General features: G+C 50.5%; 1 protein-coding gene across 3 annotated transcripts in view; it reads right to left on the bottom strand.

The window, feature by feature from the left end:
• nr3c2 (nuclear receptor subfamily 3, group C, member 2) overlaps positions 1 to 24,098 on the bottom strand; it is a 513,177-nt gene that overhangs the window by 72,370 nt on the left and 416,709 nt on the right. For all 3 annotated transcript variants that reach the window (XM_072496087.1, XM_072496088.1, XM_072496086.1), the window contains exon 6: positions 23,813 to 23,957. In XM_072496087.1, coding sequence (XP_072352188.1) covers positions 23,813 to 23,957 — 145 coding nt within the window. The remainder of the gene's footprint in view (positions 1 to 23,812; positions 23,958 to 24,098) is intronic.

Here is a 24,098-nt window from a genome sequence, read left to right as displayed (position 1 = left end):
ACTCTGGTGGGCTCTCTCTGGCGGGCTCACTCTGGCGGGCTCACTCTGGCGGGCTCACTCTGGCGGGCTCACTCTGGCGGGCTCACTCTGGCGGGCTCACTCTGGTGGGCTCACTCTGGAATGCTCACTCTGGTGGGCTCACTCTGGAATGCTCACTCTGGCGGGTTCCCTCTGGCGGGCTCACTCTGGCGGGCTCACTCTGGTGGGCTCACTCTGGAATGCTCACTCTGGAATGCTCACTCTGGCGGGCTCACTCTGGCGGGCTCACGCTGGCGGGCTCACGCTGGCGGGCTCACTCTGGCGGGCTCACTCTGGCGGGCTCACTCTGGCGGGCTCACTCTGGCGGGCTCACGCTGGCGGGCTCACGCTGGCGGGCTCACGCTGGCGGGCTCACTCTGGTGGACTCACTCCGGGACAGTGGGAGAGTCTCACTCTGGGAGAGTGGGAGAGACTCGCTCTGGGAGAGTGGGAGAGACTCGCTCTGGGAGAGTGGGAGAGACTCGCTCCGGGAGAGTGGGAGGGACTAGCTCCGGTAGAGTGGGAGAGACTCGCTCTGGTAGAGTTGGAGGAACTCGCTCCGGGAGAGTGGGAATGACTCGCTTCGGGAGAGTGGGAGAGACTCGCTCCGGGACAGTGGGAGAGACTCGTCCGGGAGAGTGGGAGGGACTCGCTCCGGGAGAGTGGGAGAGACTCGCTCCGGTAGAGTGGGAGAGACTCGCTCCGGGAGAGTGGGAGAGACTCGCTCCGGGAGGTTGGGAGAGACTCACTCCGGGAGAGTGGGAGGGAGACACTCCGGGAGAGTGGGAGAGACTCACTCCGGGAGAGTGGGAGAGACTCGCTCTGGGAGAGTGGGAGAGACTCGCTCTGGGAGAGTGGGAGAGACTCACTCCGGGACAGTGGGAGACACTCACTCCGGGACAGTGGGAGAGACTCACTCCGGGAGAGTGGGAGAGACTCACTATGGGAGAGTGGGAGAGACTCGCTCTGGGAGAATGGGAGAGACTCGCTCTGGGAGAGTGGGAGAGACTTGCTCCGGGAGAGTGGGAGGGACTCGCTCCGGGAATGTGGGAGAGACTCGCTCCAGGAGAGTGGGAGAGATTCACTCTGGGAGAGTCTCGCTCCGGGAGAGTGGGAGAGACTCGCTCCGGGAGAGTGGGAGAGACTCGCTCTATGAGAGTGGGAGAGACTCGCTCCGGGAGAGTCTCGCTCCGGGAGAATGGGCGAGACTCACTCCGGGAGAGTGGGAGAGACTCGCTCCGGGAGAGTCTCGCTCCGGGAGAGTGGGAGAGACTCGCTCCGGGAGAGTGGGAGAGACTTGCTCCGGGAGAGTGGGAGAGACTCACTCCGGGACGGTTGGAGAGACTCACTCTGGGACGGGTGGAGAGACTCTCTCCGGGTCGGTGGAGAGACTCGCTATGGGCTGGGTGGAGAGACTCACTCCAGGATGGGTGGAGAGACTCGCTCCGGGACGGTGTGAGAGACTCACTCCGGGACGGGTGGAGAGACTCCTCCGGGACGGTGAGTGAGACTCACTCCGGGATGGGTGGAGAGACTCCCTCCGGGACAGTGTGAGAGACTCACTACGGGACGGGTGGAGAGACTCCCTCCGGGACGGTGTGAGAGACTCACTCTGGGACGGGTGGAGAGACTCCTCCGGGATGGTGTGAGACTCACTCCGGGATGGGTGGAGAGACTCCCTCCGGGACGGTGTGAGAGACTCACTCTGGGACGGGTGGAGAGGCTCTCTCCGGGTCGGTGGAGAGACTCGCTATGAGATGGGTGAAGAGACTCACTCCGGGACGGGTGGAGAGACTCTCTCCGGGACGGTGTGAGAGACTCACTCCGGGACGGGTGGAGAGACTCACTCCGGGATGGGTGGAGAGACTCGCTCCGGGATGGGTGGAGAGACTCGCTCCGGGACGGGTGGAGAGACTCGCTCCGGGACGGTGTGAGAGACTCACTCCAGGACGGGTGGAGAGACTCGCTCCGGGACGGTGTGAGAGACTCACTCTGGGACGGGTGGAGAGGCTCTCTCCGGGTCGGTGGAGAGACTCGCTATGAGATGGGTGAAGAGACTCACTCCGGGACGGGTGGAGAGACTCTCTCCGGGACGGTGTGAGAGACTCACTCCGGGACGGGTGGAGAGACTCACTCCGGGATGGGTGGAGAGACTCGCTCCGGGATGGGTGGAGAGACTCGCTCCGGGACGGTTGGAGAGACTCGCTCCGGGACGGTGTGAGAGACTCACTCCAGGATGGGTGGAGAGACTCGCTCCGGGACGGTGTGAGAGACTCACTCCAGGACGGGTGGAGAGACTCGCTCCGGGACGGTGTGAGAGACTCACTCCGGGACGGGTGGAGAGACTCGCTCCGGGACGGTGTGAGAGACTCACTCCGGGACGGGTGGAGAGACTCGCTCCGGGACGGTGAGAGAGACTCACTCCGGGGCGGGTGGAGAGACTCGCTCCGGGACGGGTGGAGAGACTCACTCCGGGATGGGTGGAGAGACTCGCTCCGGGACGGTGTGAGAGACTCACTCCGGGACGGGTGGAGAGACTCGCTCCGGGACGGTGTGAGAGACTCACTCTGGGGCGGGTGGAGAGACTCGCTCCGGGACGGTGTGAGAGACTCACTCCGGGACGGGTGGAGAGACTCTCTCCGGGACGGTGTGAGAGACTCACTCCGGGATGGGTGGAGAGACTCGCTCCGGGACGGTGTGAGAGACTGACTCCGGGACGGGTGGAGAGACTCCTCCGGGACGGTGTGAGACTCACTACGGGACGGGTGGAGAGACTCATTCCGAGAAGCTGTGATTCCTGCTGGCGTGACATCATGTCGGGTGTGAGGGGGCGGGTAGAGAGATCTATGGAATTCTGCCATTGAGGAATAATTAAATCAATTCTACCTGATGGAAATCACGTTCATGCCCTTGTTGGCGTGAACTTGATTATGTTGCCAGCATGGGGCAGGGAGGATTTCATTCTGAGATCTTCGTGGCGCAAATCCCGTTATGGCCACCCCGTGGCCGTTGTCTTTCCAAAAATTGCTAATTGGCCCCCAAGTCTGATAAAAACAGAGATGTTGCCCGCCACATGTAAAAATTGAACATTTATGGCTTATACAAAAACAAACAAACCTGGACTTTCCACTCCCCCTTGGCGCACAGTAAAGGTCTCTGGAGTTAGGACTCGACCTGCTTTCCAGCCCTTTGACACAGCTGTGGTCAATTCTACTGGAGTGTGGGGACAGGCTTTATTTACACTTACACTTCCTCTAGCTCTGCCTGATATAAGTTTGGGTATGTACAGGTGGGTTCCTGGACATCCCTCACAACTGCTGCCTGATGCACATCTTTTACAGTAATCAATAACCAGCCAGACTTTCTGTATGTCAGTGAGTGATCTCCCCAGCTCCAATGGCCAGATTCCAAGATCAACAGGAAGTAGAAGAATATGTTCTTGTCGCCTTTCCAGGAAGATGTAAATAAGATGCTTTTACTTTACTGCTTGGTATTCAGACTGCAGCACTGTACAAGCTCCCACCAGTTTACCTTCTCATTCGATGCTGCTCTGTAAAAAGTGAGTTCCATTTTCTGCACAAGCGCACAGTATTAGGATGTCACTGCAGGAATCCATTTAAAGCCAAGAATTTTCATTCAATCTTTTATGTACATTAATATCGTGGTGCCACTGATATCTGATGAACTAAGGCAGCCCCAAAACCCTGATATTCTTTTTGAGGCAGGGAGGCTTCACCGAAGTCTGGGAACAACCAATGAACCCAGCAAAGTCTGAAAGTTCTGCTGATTTTAAGGATCGGACTTCATTATCATTTATTTCTTCCATTCACTGCCAGGAGCTGGCTAACTGACTGACTGTCCAGTGCCAGGAGGCCTCAACTGTGGACCCTTGGAGACAGTCCCTGACAATTGGGAGCAAGGATGGCTGGGTGTGGCAGGGAGTGGGGTGGGGGTGCTGGGGAGGAGTTGGAGGGCGATGTTGCTGTAATAGTGGCAGAAAGAAGTGTCATGAGAATGTAGCTTTAAGAAATGTTTGGCGGCTCATGTCACTGCAGTAATGTCAGAGTGTGGGTGGAGCTGAGCTCTGGTTCTGCTTTTTAGTTTCACTTTGAGAAAAGCTTGGGTGTGTCTGTCTTTTTGGTTTCGTTTTTCAGTGTGTTGCAGCTGAAGTCAGACAAAGCAGCTGTATTGCTGTTCTCTGCCATGAAGGACTATCTCTTAATCATTTGGTGAATTCAGAATTATAAATGTTTTCAGCAGTGAATGTAAACTCTGATGTGCTTCTGTTTAAAGGTTTGTTAAGTCTTCTGGGTGTTAAAAGAACAGCATACAGATTACTTAGTGTTGTATTCTTTGGGGGGTGTATTTGATTTACTGGTTGCTAAGATGTTCACTGTTTGTTTTAGAAAGGTTAACTTGAGTTCATAGAATAAACATTGTTTTTGCTTTAAAAAATACTTTTCCATTTCTGCTGTACCACACCTGTAGAGTGAGCCGTGTGCTCCCCATACCACAATCTAGTAAAAGTTGTGGGTCAGGTGAACTCCATGATACACTTTGGGGTTCTCTAATCCCTGGCCCATAACAGAAGGAAAACATTTCAGAAAATGCGTAGAATTCCTTTAAATCCTCAGGGTGGGAGGGTGGATAGAAGTATTGAGGCTAAGGGAGAGAGAGTATCTCGGCTGGGGCCGAGAGAGGTACTGGGGTTCGGGGAGAGAGAATATCAGGGCTGGTGGGAGAAAGAGGTATTGGGGTTTAGGTTAGGGTCAAATGCATAGAATTCCTTAAAATCCTCAGGATGGGCATCACGGTGGTGCAGTGGTTAGCTCTGCGGCCTCACGGCGCCGAGGGCCCAGGTTTGGTCCAGGCTCTGGGTTACTGTCCGAGTGGAGTTTGCACATTCCTCCCGTGTTTGCGTGGGATTCGCCAGCACAACCCAAAAAAAAAGATGTGCAGAATAGGTGGATTGGCCACACTAAATTACCTCTTAATTGGAAAAAAATGAATTGAGTATTCTAAGTTTCTAAAAAAAAAAAATCCTCAGGGTGGGAGAGTGGGGGGATAGAGGTATTGGCGCTGGAGGTAGAGAAAGGGATATCAGGCTGGGGGAGAGAGAGGGGTATCGGAGCTGGGGACCAAAAGAGGTATCAGAGCTGGGGGAGAGGGAGATGTATCGAGACTGGGGGAAGAGAGAGGTCTCAGGGTTGGGGGGAGAGAGAGGGGTGTCAGGGCTGGGGAGACAGAGATATTGGGCTGGGGGGGGGGGTAGAGGTGTCTTGGGGTTGGGAGAGGGGTATTGGGGCCGTGGGCAGAGAGGGGCATTATGGTTGGGGAGAGAGAGATGTATTGGGACTGGGGGAGAGAGTGGCTCGGAGCTAGGGGAAGGAGGGAGGTATCGGGGATGGGGAGAGGGGGTATTGGGGCTGTGGGGAGAGAGAGATGTGGTGGTGTTGGTGAGAGAGGAGTTATCAGGGCTGGGAAGGGTGGAGAGGGGTTTTCGGGCTGGGAGAGAGAGGGGTATTGGAGCTGGAGGGAGAGAGTGGTATTAGACCTAGGAGTGAGTGAGGTATCAGGGCTGGGGAAGAGAGAGGGGTTTCAGGTATTGAGGGAGAGAGAGGGTTATCGGGCTGGGACGGGAAAGAGGGATGTTGGGCTGGAGATTGTGAGTGGGGCAACGGGACTGGGGGAAAGAGAGGTATTAGGGTTGGGGGAGAGAGTGGTCATAAAGTCATAGTGATTTACAGCACAGAAAGAGTCCCTTCAGCCCCTCATGTCTGTGCCGACCAATAAAAACCTATCTATTTTAATATCATTTCCAGCACTTGACCCGTGGCCTTGTATGTTAAGGTGTTTCAAGTGCTCATTTAAAGCCTCTTAAATGTTGTGAAGGTTCCTGCCTCTATCACCCTTTTAGGAAATGAGTTCCAGATCCCACCACCCTCTAAGTGAAAATGTTTTTCCTCAAATCCCTCTAAATTTCCTGGCCAATCACCTTAAATCTATACCCCCTGGTTATGACCCCTCAACTAAGAGGAAAAGTTTCTTCCTATCTACCCTATGTCCTTCATAATTTTGTATACCTCAATCAGGTCTCCCTCAGCCTTCTCTGCTCTAAGGAGAACATCAGCCGATTCTGCCTCTCTTAGCTGAAATGCTCCAGCCCAGGAAACATCCTGGTGAATCACCTCTGCACCCTTTCTAGTGCAATCACATCCTTCCTAGCTGTGGCCTAACGAGTGTTTTATATAGCTCCATCATAACCTCCATGCTCTTATATTCTATGTCTCAGCTAATAAATTCACTTTATCTGCCTATCCTGCTGCCTTCACGTAACGATGGACATGCACCCCAAGGTCCCTCCAGTCCTCTGTACTTCCTAGTGTCCTACCGTTCATTGTGTATTCCCTTGCCTTGTTAGGCTTCCCAAAAGGTATCACCTCACATTTTTCAGGGTTAAATTCTATTTGCCACTTTTCTGGGGGTCAGTTAGCTCAGTTGGCTGGACAGCTGGTTTGTGATGTAGAGCAATGCCAACAGTGCGGTTCAATTCCTGTACTGGCTGAGGTTACCATGAAGGACCTGCCTTCTCGATCTGAGGACCATCTTCATCTACACACCTTGTCACCTCCTCAAAAAATTCAATCAAGGCTGGATTCTCCGTTGCTGAGGTCCATGTGGACGACATCAACTGCACCATCTTCATCTACACACCTTGCCACCTCTCCGAACCCCCGCGCTGCAATCGCACACGGTGCGGGGGCTGGGAATGGGGTGTCGGACCCGGGACGCCTTTGTGCGATTCTCCGGTGACCGGAGAATCACTGCCAGCCGCGTGTGCGCGGTCGGGGGCCGTTGAAAGAGGCCCCCGCGGCGATTCTCGGTGGTCGACCGGCTGAGTTCCCACCGGCGTGGTTCTCGTATGGTTCCACTCGGCAGGAACTCGGTGTCGTGGCTGCGGTGGCCGTCCTGGTGGGGGGTAAGTCTCCAGGGGGGGCCTCCACGACAGCCAGGCCCGCGCGATCTGGGGGGGGCCTATCTTCTACCAAACGCTGGACCGCTGTGTGGGTCGCCATGTCGTGCGGGGCCATCGCCACGCGCATGTGCGGACCCGCAGCCGGAAGTGCAGGGCTCCGTATCGGCAGCAGGAGCTGCATGGCGCACGCCAGGGCCCTGCAACCCCCTTAAAGTCGGAGAGGCATGAAAAAAGTCCGGAGTGATTTGCGCCCGTTTTCTGGCGGGCTTGGGGACATAGCCCCGTTATTGGAGAAACCGGCCCTGGTTTGTAAGACACGCGGCTGGATTCTCCGTTCCTGAGACGAAATGTTGGTACCGGGGCAGGATTCGTGGGCTTCCACGACAGCAAAACTGGTGCTGCTTCTGGACCGATTCAGCGACTGTAAGGGGCTAGCACTGGCGCCACATGGAACGTAATCGATTCCAATGGGAAACGGTGCCGGATTTGCCGGGTTCAGGATTGACACTCAGGAGACTGACAAGCAACAGCCGCAATACACACTTCACTCCTCACACACCATCCCAGCCAACAAGATGACAGCAAGACGTGCGTCACCACGCTTCCCAGACGCCGAGCTGGAGACCCTCCTGGATGTGGTGGAGGAGAGGCGGATGACCCTGTACTCCGGCCCAGGTAGGAGGCTGCCAGCCACTGCCGTTCATTATGCCTAGGCGCAGGTTGCAGAGGCACTAAGTGCCACGAGTAACACCATCTGGACCGGCGGGCAGTGCAGGTAGAAACTGCATGACCTCCTCAGGGCGGCCAAGGTGAGTAGGCAACAGTATGCCCCTGGCAACAACCCCTGTTCCACACACCATAATCCCCCCTCCCCCACCAGGAGAGCAGCCGAACCCCCACTCTGCCCCACATTCTGGCACCCATAACTGGCCCCCAAGGCCAGGTGCCCTGTCCATTGAGGCCACCAGCTACCCACCCCCTTAACTGCATGCATCAGACATATAGCACTGTCTTTTTCTGTTGCTGCCCCCCCCCCCACCACCGGAGAAGCCCGCCCATCGCCCATACCGGCCGGGAAAACTGGAGGTGGACCACCAGACCTACGGCTCCTCACCATGGTAGAGCAGTGGGCCTGGGACGTGGTCGACGGGTCAGAAGAAAAGGAAACCACCGGGGTGGAGGTTGGCCGGCGTTGAGGAAGTGAGATCCCGCCTATTTGCGGGTCCCTGTGACACATCTCCCCCCCCCCCCCCCCCCCCACCCCCGGCCTACGGTCTAATCATGCGTCTTGTCTTGTGTATTGCAGGAACTGCTGGTGAAGGGACATAGGTCCTTCTGGTGTCTCCCGCTCCAGCCAGTGCCAGGGCAGCACGGTAGCATAGTGGTTAGCACAATTGCTTCACAGCTCCAGGGTCCCAGGTTGGATTCCCAGCTTGGTTTACTGTCTGTGCGGAGTCTGCACGTTCTCCCCATGTGCGCGTGGGTTTCCTTTGGGGCTCCTGTTTCCTCCCACAGTCTAAAGATGTGCAGGTTAGATGGATTTGCCATGATAAATTGCCCTTAGTGACCAAAAAGGTTTGGTAGGGTTACTGCGTTACGGGAATAGGGTGGTGGCGTGGGCTTAAGTGGGGTGTTTAATGGCCAGTGCAGAATTGATGGGCCGAATGGCCTCCTTCTGCACTGTAAATTCAATGATTCTATTATTCTATGTGAATCCACCCACACCTCCGGGTGCTCCGGTTTCCTCCCACAGACCAAAGATGTGCGATTAGGTGGATTGGCCATGCTAAATTGCCCTTAGTGTTCAAAATTGCCCTTAGTGTTGGGTGGGGTTACTGGGTTATGGGGATAGGGTGGAGATGTTGGCCTGGGTAGGATGTTCTTTCCAAGAGCCGGTGCAGACTTGATGGGCCGAATGGCCTCCTTCTGCTCTGTAAATTCTATGATAGCCTATGATAACCTGAGGCCCCCCGTGTACCGACCATAGATGAGGGCACGGACATGGACAGGAGCCATATTACTCCTGTGACTCAAGACACCCCGGAGCTCGAGTCCGGGGATGACACTGATTTCCCATCACAGCTGTCTCCAACACCCTCCACCATCCCAGAGACACTCACCTCGGTTGGACACTTTAGTGAAGAGGATCCTGGGACACACTCTGGCACGTACCACACACGTGGTTCGGTACATCAGGTGGAGGTAGGAACTCCCAAGGGGGCATGTGGTCAGAAGGCGGGCCGACCCCAGGGACTAGCTGCTGTCTAGAAGGGTTTCAGGCTTCTGGACAGACACATCTATAGTGGAGATACAGTCGCAGAGCCAGGGACTACACGAGGGGCTGTCGGCGAGCATCCAGCACCTGCAGGTGCAACCCCGTGCAGGAGTAGGCGGTGGTGCTGAACATGCATGACACCCAGGCCAACACTGCACGTGGCATCCGCGGTGGAGGCATTGTGGGCGAGAGTTGTCCAGGTCCTAAGGCACTCTGGGCAGGCACTGGCCGAGGCCCAGGACAGGGCTAACCTCTCACTGGCAGCCATATGCCAGAGCCACCTGGACATTGCAGCTGCGCTTCTGAGCATGGCCCAGTCACAGTGGGCCATGGCTAAGAATGTTGGCGGCATTGCTTAGGCGCTGGTCGACGTCACGCAGACACAGAGCAAGGTGGTCCAGTCCCAGAGGGAGATGGCGCAGTCACTGGCTGATGTGACATAGACCCAGAAGGTGGTGGCGCAGTCCCAGAATGAGATGGTCCACTCCCTGTGCTCCACGGTCGCGAGCATGCAGACCCTGGTCAAGACCAGAGCGGGCCTACAGGACTGGCAGCGTCAGATGCCAGGGTTGCCTCAGGGGATAGCTCCGCTCGAACCCTCTTCCCATGGCATAGCCCTGGGGGAGGACGATGTGATGGGCCCATACCGGTGACTCCCGCAAGGGAAGTGCCGGAACACCACAGCACCTCGGACTTCTCCTCCCCCCCCCCTTCCTGTTACAAGCGCATCTGGTGGGCAGCGGCCAGAACCGGGCGACACCACACCACCTGATACACTCGAGCAGGAGCCATGCCCATCCAGGCACGGTCACCCCAGAAGCCACCCGCCAACACAGGACACAGGGCGAGAATCTCAGCAGGCTGCCTCCACTCCTGATGTACTGCTTGGGGATCCACCTAGGCGTATTATTAGGGTCCATAAGGCCAGAAAGTTAGAGATTGTGGGTGGGTGGGTGGCTGTGACCATCCCCACCTCCACAGGGATTCGATGGCACTGTCTGATGGCATTATGAGCTCGCATGCAGGGATCGCCCGTGTGGACAGTTGAATGTGCTACCATGGGCAGGAGTCAGACGATGTTGAGCACCAGATCTCATCCCAGAAAAGGTTGTCATATTCCTCCATTCCATGGACCAGACCCGCTGTTAGTGCCAACCTGGGGCCCACTCCCCCATTGTGTGGCAGGTATGTATCATGGAGGGGGTTGCAGACGGGGGGAGGGTGTGGGGGCGGGGTGTGGGATGTGGTGTCCATGCCTCTGGCCGGTTTTCCCCACCCCTCCGTGCTGATCAGGCGAGCCTCTCAACATCATACTGGAGGGCCCCTCCAGAATGGCCGAGGTACGTGAAGCGCATTTTCAGGATGCCGAAGCACTGATTGATCACGCTCCTTTTTGCTCATGGGCATCGTTGTAGCGGGTATCCGTGTAGATCTGTGGCCTTCAGATAGGCATAATCAGCCACGACCACAGTGAATAATCCTTGTCACCCAAGAGCCAACTCCCCAGCCATTGGGGGGGGGGGTCTCAAAGAGGCTGGGGATCGTCAAGTGCGCCAGGATGAAGGCTTTGTGCACACTGCCCGGGTATTGGGCACAGACGTGCATGCGTTTCTGATGGTCGCATATCAGTTGCACGTTCATCAAGTGGAGCCCCTTTTAGTTTATGTGGAGCAGCCTGTCATCTTCAGGTGTTCGTGGGGCGACATTCATCCCATCGATCACCCCTTGGAACCGGTTCATGTCAGCGATGGTGGCGAACCCTGATGCTCTGGTATCCTGGTGAGCTCGGTCCACATTGAAATGGATGTATTGAGCCCCCTGGGCATATAGGGCATCCCTGAAGGTGCAGATGCACTGTGCACCGAGGTCTGAGAGATCCTGGACAGGTCCCCACTTGGCGCCTGGAAGGACCCCGTTGTGTAGAGGTCCAGGGAAGCCATCACCTTGACTATCACCAGGAGTGGGTGTCCTCCACCTTTCCCCCACGGTACCAAGTGCATCATCATCTGGCAGATATGTCGCACTGTCTCCCTGCTCAGCCAGAGTGTTCGATGGCATGTCCAGTCCAGAAGGTCCTCAAATGACAGGAGCTGCTGGTACACACGAGGCCTCATGCGGCGCCTCCTTTGCACCTCCCCCTCCTCAGCCTGTTGGGTGGCCAGCCCTCCATCCTCACCGGCTGCCTCCTGTTCTGCTGTTGCACGCTTCGCTGCTGCAGCATCCTCCTCGAGCAGCTCTAGCTCGTACAGCCACAGGGCATCTCCCAGGGCTATGGCGATGAGCAGGAAGGCCACCATTGCTGGTTATATTCCAATATCTATTGTCTGCAGGGGGTGAAAGGCTGACATGTTAGCTTGGTGCATAACCCCATGTCCAACCAGGTCCAAAGGCTACATAGTGCCCCCAGTTGGCACTGTGGACTCAGCCCCTGCATGTCCCCACCCCCCACCTCCTCTCTGCACCCATGCCCAATCGGTGGAGGCCTCTGACCCTGGCGCCCATCCCTGCTGCCAGCTGCCAGGGGTATCGTTGGCTGCCGCTGCCCGTGCCAACGGTACACTCCGCAGCATCCATCCAGTGCCCCCATAAGGGCTGGACTGCGCAGTGTCCTTGGGTGGGCCACCCGATGCCTCAGAGGGGGGTGGGGGTGGTATGGCAGAGGGTGGGGTGGGGGGTTTGGGAGCACCCATATAGCCGGTGTCACTCTGCAGAACTAAGGCCAAGGTGGGTGGTCAATGGGGTGCGCAGAAAGACGGCTGCCTTGCAGGCCGTGGCAATGGCGGTCCGTGCCTCGGCACCATCCCAGTCCCGTGGGGGTCATCCCGGCCACACTGCCCATTCTCCGTCACCACCCCCCCCCCCCCATCCCAGCAAGTGTCCGGCCCGGCAGCCCATGGTCACGCCTCTCCGTGTCCTACCTCCTCTCTCTCCCTCATCAGCCATGACACCAGTTTCATGATTTTTAAAAGCCCAAGTGAGCCTTACCATCGGAACTTTGGCCGGTTGGAGGCGGACAATTGCAGAGGCCCCAGAGAATACTGGGTCGGGCCCGCTAATGATATGCCAACAGCGTTTACTCTATGTGTGTTCTGGAACGCATGGACGCCGCTGTCGAGGTAATGGAGAATTGCGATTTGGCAGGAAACTGCCACCCGCCAGGATTTTGGTGTTGGAACCGATTCTCCATCCAATCATGGTTCCCAATTCTGGCGTCGATCTCCCCTTGACAGAGCCATGCCGACTATCCTTGATTAATTCTTGCATCTCCAAGTGGAATTTAATTCAGTCCCTCAGAATTTTCTCCAATAATTTCCCTACTACTGAGGTTCAACTCGCTGGCCTGTAATTACCTGATTCTTCCCTATTTTCCTTCTTGAATAATGGTACCACATTAGCTATCCTCCAGTCCTCTGGCACCTTACCTGTGAGCAGAGAGGATTTGAAAATTAATACCAGAGCCCCTCCAACCTCCTCTCTTTCCACACACAGCAGCCTAGGATGCATCTCATTTGGGCCTGGGGATTTATCCACTTTTGAGCCTGCTAAAACCGCTATCAGCTCCTCCCTCTCAATGCTAATCTGCTCAGTTATATCACAGTCTCCATCCCTGCTTTTCGTACCTACGTCATCCTTCACCATTGTGAACAAATGCAAAATACTCATTTAAAACATCACCTATGTCTTTCAGCTCCACACACAGGTTGCCCTTGTTGTTCCTAATAGGCCCTACTCTCTCCCTGGTCACCTTTTGCCCTTCATATATTTATGAAACACCTTTGGATTCTCCTTTATTTTCCCTGCTAGTGTTTTATCATGCCCCCTCTTCACTCTCCTGATTTTGTTTTTAAGTATTCCCTTGCACTTTCTATACAACTCTGTTTTCAACCCTCTTTATCTGCCATAAGCATACCTTTTTTCCTGATCCAATCCTGTATATCCCTTGACATCTAGGGTTCTCTGGAATTTTAGGTCCCACCTTTTATCTTTACAGGGACGTGATGGCTTTGTACTCTCTCTATTTCCTTTCTAAATAACTCCCACTGCTCTGATGTAGATTTTCCTACAAGTAGCTGCTCCCAGTTCACTTTGTTTCCAGGGCTTGCAGCGGCAGGAACGACCCCGCTATTAAACAGGACTCTTCTTTTTTCGGGTCTAGGCGAGGAAGGCCCCGGCGAGGTTGTACTTACCTTGATTTCCTGCATTGAGAAGCTCAGTTCGCCAATGCAAGAAGACATTGAGGCACCATTTATCTCTTAAACTCCCAATGCAACTCCCAGAACCTCCCCAGCCTGACATTCAGGGGGTCCTCAAGCCTTCCTCCCCTCACCTCATAAGGGCAGGGCAACCCTGGGCCTGATAGCTGGAATGGACAAGATGCCACCTGGCGGCACTGCCAGGGTGCTAGGCCCAGCACCCGACCACCCGGGCACCTCTTTTTTTTATTTTTAAAATTTTTGTTTTAATTAAAACATTTTTTTTTCCTTTTCTGAGTTACCAAGCCAGGGCTCAGAGTGTGGGTCAGGCGAACCCCTAATCCAGCTCCTCGCCTGCTCCAAAAAACTAATTCAAATTGAATCGAATTCATGGTCCCCACAAGAGAGACATACCAGATCTGAACCCAAAGGCTCAATCTACAGACACTTGATCTTAGCCAAAAGGCCGAGAAGCGACCACCCGGGCTCCTCTGATCACCTGGGAGACCCCACAAGTGCTGTGCCGCCTGGTCCATGTTTATAGCGATCAGTGCTAAACAGCGCCTGGCGGGGCCCTCCGAGGCGAGGGAATTCGATCCTGGGCACTGGGTAGATCCGGCATAGACATATTCAAGTGAGGTTAACTACTCACTTGAATATAGCAAATCCGGCTCCCACCTATTGTGGGTGGAATCCAGATTGTGACATTAGATCTCGCGACGTATAACAAACTGGGTAAATGATTTACTGTGCACGTTGTGTCCTGAGTTGGGCGCGGCCGACTCAGGTCGCGCCCCAGGTGTTTTTTACATGTCGGTGCAGACTCGATGAGCCGAAGGTGTGTTCTGCACTGTGTAATCCTGCGATGTGCTACTAATGGTATAGCAGTAAGTTAAAGTCAAAATAGTTTTGGTGGTATTTGTGACTAAAACACATTTTTCACAACTCAATCATATTCCGAATATCGTGTGACATTTTCAGTGTGTTTTGTTTCTGCTTGGGGGAAATTGCTGTCCAACCATCTTTACAGTGTCAATGTGATTCCTTGGATTTTTTTACTGTATGGGGATCTAAGCTTTTTTAAAATGTGTGGGGACCTAAGGTTTCTTTAGTGTATGGGAATTATGTTAAAATCGCAAATCAACAGGAATGCAGCTGGTAATGAAGCAACTCCATTTTAACTGCTCTCCAGCTCTTTTCCCTCTGATCGTCGACAGTTAAAATTGCATGAGTGTGAGGTTCAAAATTTGACAGTGGTATCACAAATATGTGCTCGAGCACAGACTCTTTGGTGATGGTTATAATCAATGGGTGATTCATCCAGTTCTTTTTACGCTGCCGCCTCAATGATTGGTTATTGAGTAGCATTAGGCAGAGGTCTGGTTTCCTCTCTCATGGGATTGGCGTGTAACGTAGAAAGATAAGGAAGGTGGCAGAGGAGACATAAATGTAACTATGGGGTTAACCTAAAAAATGTGTTGAGATTCAACGCAAACTGTATTTTACAATGCATTCCCGATCAGTGTAACAATTCTACCTTTAACTCTAAATCTGTAAAGTAAAAAAAAACTGCAACAATAATTTAACGAGCAGGGACTAACTTACCGAAATAGACTACATTGAGTGTTCTAATTAAAATACCGTGAACAAAAAAAGCCTTTTCAGGTCTGCATTACTGCAAGTTGAAGTCCCCATGGTATCCCTCTGACAGAAAAACCATAGATTCCTTAAACAGCACCAGCGGTCAGATCCTGCTTCTAATCTTACTCACTGTTACATAACATGAATCTCTCACAGCTGCTTGGGGTATTTCAGTAACACAAACACATAGACATCTGTTTATTATCCTCAGTGGAAGCTCTGCAGTGGGTAACTTTTCCCACAGTTATTCTTCTGCAATCAAATCTTAACCCCCCCCCCCCCCCCCCCCCCCCACACACACACACAAACACACATTCCCTCATGAGAGTTGAGCTGTAAATACCTTGCATCAAATCCCAAGTAGAAGCTAGCTAACCTCTACGTTTGGCAGCGTCTTCTTTAAAGAAATCTAATTAAGTATTTATTAATATAATATTTACAATGTTAAACATACATGGTTGAATATTTTAAAAACTTTACAGTAACATAAATGTAATAAATGCGTAACATTATATAGCTTTCTTTTGTAAAGTGGTTCAGTCAAAAAACCTGTCTAGCTCCCTGCACCTATTAAAACTAAATTAAACAGGGCATTCATCATTCACATTTCAGTCCTGACATTAACAAAACACGCCCGGTGGATTTCTCAGCTGTTAACTCAATATGTTGATGGAGACGAGATAAAAAGTTGCCCCTGTGGTTTGAAGAAGTGAATTGCACTAAGGAGGAAAACAGAGATTATGGCATAGTGTAATGTGACTGCGTCCTCAAACCTTGTAAAACCAGACCTGTCACAAAATTCTCACATGAGGCCATTTTGTATGCTCTGCTGGTAACCTCAAGTCTCCTCCTCACCTTTCTCTCTCTCTCTCTTCTGTTCTTCTTTCTCCTCCTTCATTCCTATTTTTCTCTCTATTTTTGCTCTTTCCCCTCCCTTACTTCAATTTCCTTTTTCTTCCTCCCTTTTCTTATTTTGCTGTTTTTATCTCTCTCTCCTATTTGTCTCTGTAAATTATGGATCGTTTGTTCCTGCAGATTGAGTACTGTCACAATGGGGGAACAGAAATGAAGGAGGGGATTTTGCCTGCCACCTGTAGCTGAATGGGCTCAGGATTAGTGAGTCGTGTGGCCAGGGGCAACAGATTGGGTGCATTAGTCGGACAGCAGCAATAAATCAGGATCTCGGTGAGAGGTTTTAGCAGGGTGATGTGCCTCACCTCCCCTAATTTGGACAAGTTACACATTTCTGAGAACCAGTGAAGGAAATGTAAAATATAAGCGTAACATTAGGTGAAGTAAATATTAACTTTGTAAGAAAGGGGTAAGAGATAATTCAAACTTATCTTTAGGAAATAGGCTTTCACCAACATAGTTACTGAGGCGGAAATAACAAGAAGGAAGTATTTCATAGAATTTCATAGAATCCCGACAGTGCAGAAGGAGATCATTTGGCCCATCGAGTCTGCGCCTACCCTCTGAAAGTGTACTTCACCCAGGCTCATTCCCCCACCCTATCCCATTAACCCCTTAATCTAACCTACAGATATTTTTTTGGGACACTAAGGGGCAATTAGCATGACCAATCCACCTAACCTGCACACCTTTGGACTATTGCTGAATTATTGCTGAAGCTATTCAACAGAAGCTAAGTTCATAAAACCATGAGGAACCATTGCTGTGACTCTAAATGGTTTGGAAGCCAGCCACACTGGGGAAAATATACTAAGGTGAAATAAGTCATTTTGTGGGCAGAGCTGGTAGGTTTTAATTCTACAAGATCTACAGCATGAGATACAAATGCAAACACAAACGTTGTAATGTTTTCTTTCTTTTATTTTGGTCCGGAATATTAAACCTCCTCTTACCCGCCCATCAATGACTGATTTGTTGCCACTAATGTACCCAATCTTTTGCTCCTGGCCATACGACTTTCAAAGGCAGTCACTAATCCTGACAGTTGGGACAGAGGCAGGGGGAGGGTCAAGCATGAAATCTATTCAATTCAATTTTAACCGAACACATGCGCTGACATTTTAATGGTGACTGATATTGTGGTTTCAGCGTATACTGCTGCAAAGAGACAGGATACTTATTAATATATTGAAATCAGGCTACTATACTTCAGTTAGGTGCCTGATTGGAAACTAACCAGTGTTACACAGCTTCTACAAGGACTACTGCCTCTACCACATCTCTATCCTTGTTCCTCAGCTTCTCCTCACTAAGGCCTTTATCTCTAGCTCCAATGTCTAGCCTCTACCAGGCCCCAATCCCTAGGTCCAGCCTCCACCATTCCCCAACTTAATTGTACAGCCTCCATCGGGCCTCAACCCCTAAATACAGCCTCCACTAAGCCCCAACTCCTATGTCCAGCCTTCATCCAGGCCTGCAACCACTCTTGACCGAAGCTCCCTCGCAAGTGCTCCACTCCTCTCTGACAATTCTGCCCACCATCCTCTTGATTATCAACTTCTCTCCCCTTCCACTCGCCTAATTAAAATCCTCCCATTCCTATTTTATTCTGTTCACCCATGGGATACGAGTTTCACTGGCAAGGCCAGCACATATTGTCTATGGGCGGCACGGTAGCACAGTGGGTAGCACTGTTGCTTCACAGCTCCAGGGTCCCAGGTTTGATTCCCAGCTTGGGAATCTGTGTGGAGTCTGCACGTTCTCCCTATGTCTCCGTGGGTTTTCTCCGGGTGCTCCGGTTTCCTCCCACAAGTCCCGAAAGACGTGCTGTTAGGTAATTTGGACATTCTGAATTTTCCCTCTGTGTACCCGAACAGGCGCCTGAATGTGGCGACTAGAGGCTTGTCACAGTAATATCATTGCAGTGTTAATGTAAGCCTACATGTGACAATAAAGATTATTATTAATTAATTGCCCTTGAGAAGGTGGTGGTGAACTGCCTTCTTGATACAACTGCCCGGCTGTTCGGCCGTTTCAAAGTGCAGTTGAGTTGACCACATGGCTGTGGGTCTGGAGTCACACACAGACCAGACTAGGTAAGAATGGCAGGTTTCCTTCCCTAAAGGGGAGTAATGAATGTAGCCACCTGAATTGGCCAAGTCCCGATTTAAAATGGCGAACGGCAAAGGCTGATGGGAAATTCAGCCAACACAGGCAGAAACCAGCAGGTGCAGGTTTGCTGTGTATTTAACTCTGCAAAAGCCCAGACAGCATCGATACCAGCGACCATCAGCATGATAATGTAGCAACCATCTACATACTAATGAGCAATCCCCGGGAACAATAGCAACATTTGGGACACACAAAACTAAGCCAGACTCATCGGCGCCAGCAGGAGCCAACACAAAGGAGGTTAACGAACACCTCAAGACCGCAAAATCGAACCAAGCGATTGGAACAAAGTCCAATCACCTAGAACCAGGTACAGGGTCCGCCCCGAAAGGCGGGAAGCCCCTGGGGACTATAAAGTTAAGCCCCCAAGTTCAACTCGCTCTCTTCATCCTGCCCGGGTCACCCAGCAACGCGAACCAACCTTGACCGTGACCGGTGCAGTGACCACCAAAAGAAGTAAGTCTTAATTCAACGCTAGCTACGAGATAGGCACTCCTAGCTACCAATCCGTACCAACTTCGAATCCCGCAGACTCAGAACCCGAATGAAAGGCCATTTGTTCCCCTGATCTGGTGGGCCAGTCCGAAGTTAGGTATAGGCCTGTTAGTTGTAGAAGTAGCTTAGACGTAGAATTTGTGCATGAGTTGCGATTACTGTGTATAATAAATGTGCTTTGATTTGAATCTTACTAATCAGTGTATTGAGTTATTGATCATTACTTGGACTTGAACCTCGTGGCGGTATCATAAAGATACCTGGTGACTCGAGAGCAAAGGTAATAAAACAGAGCAATTGAACCAACCGAAAAGTTAGCAACATGAATCAGATGGGTTTTTACAGCAATCTGGTAGTTACATCCTCAATCACCATTACTGATACTAGCTTTATATTCCAGACTTAGTTAATTAATTAAATTCAAACTCCCTAGCTGTTCATGTCTCCCGATTATTAGTTTGGACAGCTGGCCACCTAGGGTTAACATTGATGCTTGCCTCCCAACACTAGCCAATATTTTACTTGATCCTGACCTCATAGAATTTCAAACTTTGATGAAGAGAAAGACTGACAATTTGGAGACTGAATTATGGAAGGTGAATTTTAAGTAAATATATATGTGAAGAACATTTAGCTATATTATGTATAAGGCATTTTTGAATAAAATTAGTACATGTGATTAAAATGGTGTCAACCTCACCATGCCTGTGGCTGGTCAGTGATTCCTACTGGACAATACTGTTGTGTAGGACTGTTTAATGTCTGGAAAGAGAGATAATGCACGCGATTCAGCGGACTCAAGTTAAAGTCCGCTGAATGGTGCATTTAGCAGGGTGTTTCTCGATGGCTGCAGTGCCAAGAAATATGTCACTCTCCAACGCTACTTTGCTATTTTTTTTTACCTTGGGAGTTTTCTCACACGAGGTTGCACTTAAGAGAGATTTCCTGCTGAAAGTATTCTTGCAGATCAGAGCATCATTCTGGGAGAATTCCCCGATCTTCCCCTCCCTCCCCTGCCCTTTCAGGCCCCACCTCCATTTTTACAACCCCTCCTCACCCCCCCCCCCCCAACCATGGGAGTGGGGGCCCCGAGGAACCCCCCTTACTCGTCAAGCCCCACCCACCCTGGAGTGTATACGGGATGATTTTCTTGACCAATATGTGGAGGAACCAACTAGAGAGCAGACCATCTTAGACTGGGTGCTGTGTAATGAGAAGGGAATCATTGCCAACCTGGTTGTACGAGACCCCTTGGGGATGAGCGACCATAACATGATAGAATTTTTTATCAAGGTGGAGAGTGAAGTAGTTGATTCGGCGACTAGGGTGCTGAATCTTAATAAAGACAACTATGAGGATATGGCCTTGATAGATTGGGGAGAGTTACTTAAAGGGATGACAGTGGATAGACAATGGCAAACATTCAAGGAAAGCATGGAGGAACTACAGCAACTGCTCATTCCTGTCTGGCACAAAAGCAAAGGGGGTAAGAGGGCCAATCCATGGCTTTCAAAGGAAATTAGAAATGGTATCCAATCCAAGGAAGAAGCATACAGATTGGCCAAGAAAAATAATAGGTCTGAGGATTGGGAGCAGTTTAGAATTCAACAAAGAAGGACGAAGGGATTGATTAAGAAGGGGAAAATACAGTACGAAAGGAAGCTTGCAGGGAACATAAAAACTGACACTAAGGGTTTCTCCAGATATGTGAAGAGAAAGAGATTGGTAAAGAGAAATGTAGGCCCACTACAGACAGAAACAGGGGAATGCATAATAAGAGACAAAGAAATGGCTGAGCAATTGAATACATACTTTGGTTCTGTCTTCACAAAAGAGGACACAAATCAGGTCCCAGAAATGTTGGAGAATGAAAGGTTTAGTGAGAGGGAAGAACTGAGGGAGATCAACATTGTAAAGAAATGGTGCTGGGAAAACTGATGGGATTGAAGGCGGATAAATCCCCAGGGCCTGAGAATCTGCATCCCAGAGTGCTTAAGAAGGTGGCTCTGGAAATAGTGGATGCATTGGTGGTCATCTTCCAGGATTCTATAGACTCTGCAACTGTCCCTGCAGATTGGAAGGTAGCTCACATCACTCCGATATTCAAAAAGGGAGGCAGAGAGAAAGCAGGAAATTATAGACCAGTAAACCTAACATCGGTAGTGGGGAAAATGCTTGAATCCATTATCAAGGACTTTATAGCGGAACATTTAGCGAGCAGTGGCAGGATCAGTCAGAGTCAGCATTGATTTATGAAGGGAAAATCATGCTTGACAAATCTGTTGGAATTCTTTGAAGAGGTAACCAGTACAGTCGACAAGGGGGAGCCAGTCAATGTGGTATATTTGGACTTTCAGAAGGCGTTTGACAAAGTCCTGCAAAAGAGATTATTGTGCAAAATGAAAGCGCATGGGAATGGGGGAAATGTATTGAGGTGGATAGAAAACTGGTTGGCAGAGAGGAAACAAAGAGTAGGGATTAATGGGTCCTTTTCAAATTGGCAGTCAGTAACCAGTGGGGTACCACAGGGATCGGTGCTGGGACCCCAGCTATTCACAATATATATTAATGATTTGGATGAAGGAACAAAATGTAACATCTCAAATTTTGCAGATGATACCAAATTAGGTGGGAGGGTGAATTGTGACGAGGATGCAAGGATCCTACAGAAAGATCTGGACAGGTTGGGCGAGTGGGCTAACCAATGGCAGATGCAGTATAATTTGGATAAGTGTGAGGTTATTCATTTTGGAAGCAAAAACAGGAAGGCAGATTATTACCTGAATGGTTGTCAATTGGGAGAGGGGAGTGTGCAGCGGGACCTTGGTGTCCTTGTGCACCATTCGCTGAAGGTAAGCATGCAGGTGCAGCAGGCGGTAAAGAAGACTAATGGTATGTTGGTCTGCATTGCGAGAGGTTTCGAATGTAGAAGCAGGAATGTATTGCTGCAATTGTACAGGGCCTTGGTGAGGCCACACTTGGAGTATTGTGTGCAGTTTTGGTCTCCTTCTCTGAGGAAGGATGTTCTTGCTCTCGAGGGAGTGCAGCGAATGTTTACCAGACTGATTCCAGGGATGGCGGGATTGTCATATGAGGAGAGATTGACTAGGTTGGGATTGTTCTCGCTGGAGTTCAGAAGAATGAGGGGGGATCTCATAGAGACTTATAAAATTCTAACAGGACTAGACAGGGTAGATGCAGGGAAGATGTTACCAATGTTGGGTGTGTCCAGGACCAGGGGTCACAGTCTGAGGATTCAGGGTAAACCATTTCGGACAGAGATAAGGAGACATTTCTTCACACAAAGAGTGGTGAGCCTGTGGAACTCATCACCACAGGAAGTAGTTGATGCTAAAACTTGAATATATTCAAGAGGTGGCTGGATATAGCACTTGGGGAGAGTGGGATCAAAGGCTATGGGGAGAAAGCAGGATTAGGCTATTGAGTTGGATGATCAGGTATGATCATGATGAATGGCAGAGCAGGCTCAAACGGCCAAAAGGCCTCCTCCTGCTTCTATCTTCTATGTGTCTATGTATTCCCCCAGGCCCGACCCCTGGCAGTGCCAACCTGCTGCCCAGGAACCCTGGCACTGTTAGCCTGGCATCCTTGCAGTGCCACCTGAGCACCCTGGCAGTTCCAGGATGGCACAGCCAGGGTGTCTGGGTTGTAGTGCCAGGTGTCAGGCTGGCAGTGCCCAGGGAGTTGCCAGGATGCCACCCTTCCCTGTCCCCGGCCACCGAGGGGATTCCAATGACCTGAGAGACCCACCCAGAAGTGTTACGTCTGGCCATGTTTGTGTGGACCATTACTAAATGGCAAGGCCTCTCAGGTGTGGCCAGTGAGTCCCGAACCCGGGTGAAACCAACGTCCTGGTTTTTAAATGAGCAGTAAGTCTCATTTAAATATTCAGATCTGGATCTCGCCCAGCAAGGGCAAGATCCAGATCGCGCCGGGTGGAGTGAGTCGGGTGACTCGTGACCAACCTGCTGCAGAGCCCAATTTCGGGCTTTCACCCAGATCTGTGCTGAGCTCAACTATTGGAGCTTGGCGAAGCCCTCCTATCTATCTATCTATCTGTCTGTCTATCTATCTATCGATCTGAATCGCGCCCATTATTTAATAGGAGGAAGGTTTCATTGCATATTTTTACATAAACATTTATCTCAATTTGTTACTCTGGCCTTGTTCGTGTCAGCCCTCAAAGGACAGCTTTGATAATTGACTTTACAGGGGTATATCACAATATTCATACATTAGCTCCATATCAGGACCTAATACACTAAAAGGTTGCCTGCACCTCCAATTGCACTTTTGTAACAGTTTTCTCCCTGGGGAGAACACAGATAGGTATCAGTGAAGGGCTAGAGAATGCCAGGAACCCTGGTAGTTCTTTTTAATGGCATTATATAATGATGCTTTCTGTAAACCCTTTCTGAATGTCTCCTATATAGTGTGTTACTCTCACATGTCTGACTTGAAGACTTGATGTAATTGTTCTCAAGCCTCCTCCGTATTCCCCATAATTCCTCATAACAATGACTATCTTTTTCGTAACTATTTTTCTGCTTGCAACTATTTGTTCATTTCTTATGAGCCTATCATAAATGCCTCAGTCAGAGACTTATCTAACCCTATTACATTTTGCATGTCATGTCAACTTACTCCTTCTTACAAGTTTCCACAGTAAGATTTTTGTGGCCACAATTTTATTGTCCCAAATTTATTGCTGCTAATATAAGGTATTTTGAGTGAGAATAGCTTTTTCCACCTAATTATTATTTTGTAAACATGACCATAAATTGCATCTAATCTACTGCAACTGATGCATAGCAGTATTATGCCAGGATTCAAGATTTGCTGCAACAAGTCACCAATATATATCAGGACAGGGAAAACAAACAGGAATTAAACACTTTCTGCGTCCCTTGCAGCTAACTAGACAGATGATTGAGTGGAGGAAACAGAATTATGGGCAATTTTTGTGTTGTGATTAAGGCAGATCAATCTGATGTTGAGTGTCCTGTCAGTAGGTTGCCTAATGAACAACATTAACAATATTCATGGTATGGAAAGAAAATTTTAAAACAAGCAAGCAAAAAAAAAAAAATGAAAGTATAAAACACTTACTCATTGAACACCAAGTCTGGTGCAAAATAAAGCATTGTGCCACTGGTGTGTTTGTATGATCTCCAGCTAAGACCAAATGTCATTAAACACATCCAAGAGTACCGGAGCAGAGTCATTTGGTCATCAAGTGCCATTGTTCGGAATCCTGTAAAACAAAATATAATAGCCATGAAAGATTTCTTCAAATAATTTTTCCATCCATAATTCTCAATGTTTTGGTTTGATAATTGTTTTTAATTTAGTTTCATAATTGAGCTCCACTCCCACTCTACAAACTGATTCTGGC

This window comes from Scyliorhinus torazame, chromosome 3 (assembly GCF_047496885.1).
Source record: "Scyliorhinus torazame isolate Kashiwa2021f chromosome 3, sScyTor2.1, whole genome shotgun sequence".
NCBI lineage: Eukaryota > Metazoa > Chordata > Chondrichthyes > Carcharhiniformes > Scyliorhinidae > Scyliorhinus > Scyliorhinus torazame.
The sequence above is the reverse complement of the archived record's forward strand: the minus strand, read 5'-3'. Positions and strand labels throughout refer to the sequence as shown.